At 42.4% G+C, this 6,000-nt stretch overlaps 1 protein-coding gene across 2 annotated transcripts in view; it reads left to right on the top strand.

The window, feature by feature from the left end:
- Positions 1 to 881: 881 nt before the first annotated feature.
- Positions 882 to 6,000, top strand: part of cacna1fb (calcium channel, voltage-dependent, L type, alpha 1F subunit) — a 40,158-nt gene continuing 35,039 nt past the window's right edge. For both annotated transcript variants that reach the window (XM_056385439.1, XM_056385438.1), the window contains exon 1: positions 882 to 1,466. In XM_056385439.1, the coding sequence (XP_056241414.1) occupies positions 1,445 to 1,466 (22 nt within the window). In that variant the 5' untranslated portion in view covers positions 882 to 1,444. The remainder of the gene's footprint in view (positions 1,467 to 6,000) is intronic.

Below are 6,000 nucleotides of genomic sequence, written 5' to 3'. Positions count from 1 at the left end.
CTCAACTTTATACGTCTGACTGTATCATGATTTCGATCTGACTCGTCTTGACTCTATGACATAAACATTTTGATAGTGTTGTTCATTTACTTGTTTATTTACTGTTAAAATAATACACAATAGCATCAACACAATATCATCGCAGTCAAGTAAAATGTTTCTTGATTTCGTCATTTATCAGATTTATTTATGAAGCCAACAGCTTCATATTTTTGGAGAATAATGAAACACATTGTTAGTTTGTCACTGGAGATACTGGAAGTAATGATGTAATATAATCCCTCCAGTGTGTTCTGGTCTCCTCCTGCACAGGTAGGAGGTCTAAGTTCTGGAGGATCGAGATCAGATGCTGAAGTTCTGGGAGCAGATGCGCTCCAATCGTCTTCCATCTGATAAATCAAGAACCAACCAAAATGTCATGATGCCACATTTTCTTCTTCATTTCCCGTGTATCTGTGAGATCAGAAAAGAAAAGGTCCTGAGTCTAGAATCTAGAATCTAGTAGAGACGAATCAAAGAAGGAAATCAAAGCTTTTTTTCCTTTGGTTTCAGTTCATTAAACAGATGTCAAATCATTTCACAGTTCAGTTATATTCAGCTTTTAACTGTCTCATCATCATCATCATCATCATCATCATCATCATCATCACCATCATCACCATCATCCTCTTCTTCTTCTTCTTCTTCTTCTTCCTCTTCTTCTTCTTCTTCTTCTTCAGATAGGTCTGCCTTTTAAAATCTCTTGTTAATAACAAGTCTCTTCTCTCCCATTTTTATTCTCTCTGCGCCTTTAATTCGCTTCCAGCTGCCCTCCCCTTTAACACACTGAGCTTTTTTTCTATTTAATCCCCAATTGGGAATGAGAGAGAGAGGCAGAGAGACACTGGCAGAGTGAGAGAGAGAGGCAGAGAGAAACTGGCAGAGTGAGAGAGAGAGGCAGAGAGACACTGGCAGAGTGAGAGAGAGAGGCAGAGAGAAACTGGCAGAGTGAGAGAGAGAGGCAGAGAGACACTGGCAGAGAGGGAGAGAGAGGCAGAGAGACCCTGACAAGCAGAGAGAGAGAGAGAGAGATGGAGAGATGGACAGATAGATGAAGAGAGAGAGAGAGAGTCAGATTAGTGAACCGAAGCTGAAAAAGAAGCTGAATCCGTCTCTGCGGATTTCTCTGGATTTATTTCATTGCTTCACTTTTTTCCCCTGATCCGTAGTAAATTAATAAATACATTTATCGATGAATTGATCGGCAGTTGCAACAGAAGAAAAGTGGATTGATTTTTAGAGAAATCTGACAGTGACCGCGGGAAAAATGTGGAGAAGTTGTTTGCGTTCCTGAATCAAAAGAAGAAGAAGCTCATGGGGATCAAAGCCACAGCAAACTGATCAAACTGCGGATCGATCGAAGATGATTATTGGTGTTTGGAGCTGAGAAAGAAAAGCAGCGGAGATGTACGAGGAGAGCCGCAAAAGTAAGAAGTGACTGTGGTGTGTGTTTGCGGGTTTTTAATCAGCTGATCTCAGTGTGTTCAATAGTAAAAGTTCAGATCGATTAATCAGATCTGATCAGATCAGCTGCATCATGTGTTCACAGTGATCAGTTCTACAGAAAATTAATTAGCAACTGTTCTAAAAACAGATAATAGCTATTGGTGTGGTGTGATCTGTGCCCTCTAAGCTCCCATCAGCCCCTGCGGTCAGTGTCTGTTCTGTCACAATAACTGAACAAGAGATTTAACATGTTTTAAAGACTTAATAAATCATTCCAAAACCAAATGATCAATCAATAAAAAATCTGTAGCTTGAACTGAGTGAAAAACTCTTCACATCAGATCACAAACACAGTGTCAGGAGGAATTCAGCTGCACAGATTCACCATCACAACAAACCTGCTGCAGAATAACATCAACTCAACATCCGCTTACTGGATTTTTTCTAGAGCTTTCAACACATCTCTATCTTCATCAATGGATGTTGGAGTTGCATCAGTTGTCATCACATATTTTATCAAACTCCTCTTCCTGACGTCAAGAACGAAGCTTCATGTTCAAATAAACTCACGTAATAAATGCTAAGATGTGACTTCACCAGACTTCAAATAGATTCTTAAGAATTTTCCATTTTCCTGACACTGAGTCACATGGTGATTTATGTAGCGATGGAGTGAACATTCACACTTTCACCAGCACCGTCAACGTGTTGTTCAGAAGCAGAGAGGTGACAGACAGACAGAACCTCCACAGCTTGAGCTTTCTGTCGGGTCTAACTGACTCTCTTCATCTGTGACGGTCTGAGACGTTTTCTGTGAACTTGTCCTTTAAAGCTGCAGTGGCTTTGGTTTTTCTCTTTGGGACTGGAGGTGAAGGAAGCTACAACAACTGACTGATGTGGAAATACAGCTCACGATTACATTCCCTATCACTTTATCGTGTTTGGTTTGTTAATAATTATAAAACCAGATGTTAGTGTTCAGCTGCGAGTGTAGAGGCCGTGGGAACAGATTTGATCCAGTCGTTGTTAAAGAGCCCAACGTTTAATTTTCATTTAGCAGAGTATGTACAACATTTAGCTTCAATATCAGGATTATTAAATCAACAGGAAGTATAATGTTGTCATGGAGTGAGTTACGCTGTGGGCTACAACCTGAGCTCCATCTCATAGTCCGTATATGTTTAAATTTTGGAAAATAATTTAAGCCGAATTCTCTATGAATGGCTCCCGGTTCCTGTGAACCATTAGAGGTTCAAACAACTGTCACTGGATTCATGTGATACTGAAGGAAACTTATAAACGAGAGGATTTTGAATGAAGTTCTGCAGCCTCTGTTTTCTCTGGTTTGGAGGTTTTATTTCAGTTTCATGTCAGTATGATCAGGACTGACTCTGGTCTAACTACAATAACTAACTTCCTGTTGTTATTACATCACCTGTACTCACCTGTCCCTCTCACCTCTCCCTCACTGTTTAAACCTCTGGATTACAAACACACTCTCCTCAGGTAGAAACAGACAAACAGTTCTTCAGTCTGACCGACAGAGAAACTCAAAGATGTTCAGTTTCCTGTGATTTCAAACAGACTCACGATGAGAGGAGGTTTTAACAGGTGATAAACATTCATTCACCCCTGATCTTCACTGCATCGATGTGTGTCAATGACTGACAGCAGCTCAGAGCTCCTCTGTGTCTGAAGTGTCATCAGCCTCCGTCACATCAGTGATTCATTTAAACTTGCTGTTAGTTCAGCAACAGGCAGATGAAACAAAGATATCCTCACAGTTCTTACTCACAGTGTCCAGACCCACTGTACAGTCAGAGTACGGCAGCCTGGATGTGTCATTCCAGGGTGTGACTGTCATAAAAAGTTGTAGGACAGTGGAGTCTCCTGATGACCTGTAACACTCAGGACGACCCACATCACAATACCACTGTGAGAAATTATGTTCATATATCAATAACTGTTTACTAATTACATCATAGTGGCAAAGGTAAAGGTTAGAGGTCAGAGGTCAGGGCCGATGGAGGGAGAGAGACCAGGTTCACATCCAGAGTCCCGTCTGAGGTTCAGACAACAGCAGCTCTTTGGTTCAGGTCAGTCAAGATGGAGGTTTAGTTTAAATGTAAATAAATAAACCAGACCAGGATCTTAAACCTGAACCAGGAGGGAACAGTTTCATGATGTGGACTCACTACAGGTGGAGATTGTGAGTCCCCTCCCAGCAGGTAGCCGGACACCCGCGTCATCAGACGATGATATTTGTTTGATCGTAGGTTGTGAAGTCATATGACCAAAATTCAATGTCAGGACAACGTCTAACACCAACGTCAGAATGACGACAGCTGACGATCATATTTTCCAAACATCTCATCCCAACAACATATTAATGTTGAATATTGACATTGTGTTCCTGAGCAAATCCCAACGTCTGCGGAATGTCACAATGTCCAACGTTGGTTTTTGTTTCCAACTAAAACTGAACATCTGTATGACATTTGAGTTGCTAGACTCATTAGAGTCATTATAGTAACTGCTGGGTTGTCCTCTCTGCAGCAGCTTCACAGTGAAATGGATCAATGTTACTGACGAGCTCTTCCTGTTAGAGCTTCACTGTAGATTTAATCTTTAGACTTGTGAAGCAGCTTCTGTTTGTGACTGCAGGTCGGAGCCTCACTGTAGAGTTTTCTCTTTCAGGATCATCAGAGGCCTGCAGAGCTCAAAGTGTAAAACTCACAGAGCAGAAAACAACGCAACAGCCATGTTTATCATTCTGTCCTCCTCACATCCTCTCCACACCTGTCAGATTTCTCTTGGGGATCTTGACCCTCAGGTCTGGAACCAGCTGTTGGACTGTGGAGATGTTTCTGTGTCTGTGATGACGTAAACTATAGATGACAGGAAATACAGACAAAACTATCAAAATAAGAGCGTTAATGTTTGTCTTGCAGTCAACTGATCAGGTTAGTTTCAGGTGTGCAGCTCCTGTCACTCTGTGACCTCTGACCTCAGATGGGACGGGGTTAACAGAGGTCACCTCCATCATTTAAAGAGGGACTCATTAATCCAGATCCTGATGGAGGATCAGACTTCCTGCTCTCTGCACACTGAACTAAGATGGCCTCCACGGACCTCCTGATAACGTTGTCATGGAAATGAGCATTAACACATGTGACATCATCTGTTACCATGGCAGCGGAGTTAATCCGCCCTTTTGTTGAGGCAGTGAAACAAGGCTTATTTTAACTTTAGAGTGAGGGGACAGTTTATCTGATCAGCTGATCAGCTTTATTTAAACTGCTCCAGTCTCCAGTTCAGTCTTTATACATGTGAACAGGGTACAGTAAACCAACCAGATCTCATGAAGACCACACTGACCCCAGAGTCCGTCCTCGTCGCCAGTCTTTTTAATGTCAAAAACTGTGGAAAAATGTCAACAGTCCCACAGTCCAGTGACGTCTTCAAACATCTCGCTTCCTCCCAAACCTGAGGAGAGTCAGTTACTGTTACAGATGTATTAACGACTGAACTAACATCACTAACAGAGATTAGTAACTCGTGGTCCTGCTGACGCTGCTGAGTGTTTCTGATTGGATGGTTGTGTCTGTTCCTGTGTTTCAGAGACAGTGACGTTTTTACTCCAAACTAAATGGAAAATGACCTTTGACCTCAGCATCATGACCACGTGTCTACAGTCTGACAGATGTGTGTGTAGACTCAGTGATCACAGACACTTCAGACTGTTTAGCATGTCAGAAGCTGAGTCAGAAAATATTTGATGTTTTTCACTATTTTTGCTTGAAAATGTTAAAAATGATGAATCGAACATCAAAATAGTTTCAATAATTTTTCCGTTGATCAATTAATCGACTGATCACTTCAGTTTGTTTTGACGTATTGATTGAGCTTTATACTGTTGAAACTACCACTGCTGCTGCTTCCCTCTTCCTCTCTCTCTCACACTCTGTGTGTGTGTGTGTGTGTGTGTGTGTGTGTGTGATCTGAGCAGTGAAGAAGAAGAAACTGCCCCAACATTCACTAAATGAACTGATGACCTTCCAGCTGGACCAGGCTGGAGGGCAGCATGACACACACACACACACACACACACACACACACACACACACACACACTCACACTGAGACTGGGCAGTGAAAAGTAGAAAGTTAACAAGGCGGATGCGGGTTGTGTGCGAGTGATGAGATGCCCTGTTAGACCATCACACACACACACACACACACACACACACACACACACACACACACTTACACACACACACACTGTTGTCATGATGATGTGAGTTGACTCGGGATAATTCAGGGATAATTAGTCGGTGGTTCTTGTCGTCCTGCGGGTGAAGCAGCTCCTCCACACAGGAATAAAACAACGTGACCCACAGTCATGTGACCTGCACCGTCCAAACCTCAGCTGCTCATTGGGCAGATGACAAACCTGCCGAGATGCAGCAGCTCAGAGTTCAGAGGAGGAGACACGTTAAAGGAGCATGATGCTGTT

The sequence above is a fragment of the Seriola aureovittata genome, chromosome 9, assembly GCF_021018895.1.
Source record: "Seriola aureovittata isolate HTS-2021-v1 ecotype China chromosome 9, ASM2101889v1, whole genome shotgun sequence".
NCBI classification, from domain to species: domain Eukaryota; kingdom Metazoa; phylum Chordata; class Actinopteri; order Carangiformes; family Carangidae; genus Seriola; species Seriola aureovittata.
This window is presented reverse-complemented; position numbering and strand designations above follow the sequence as displayed.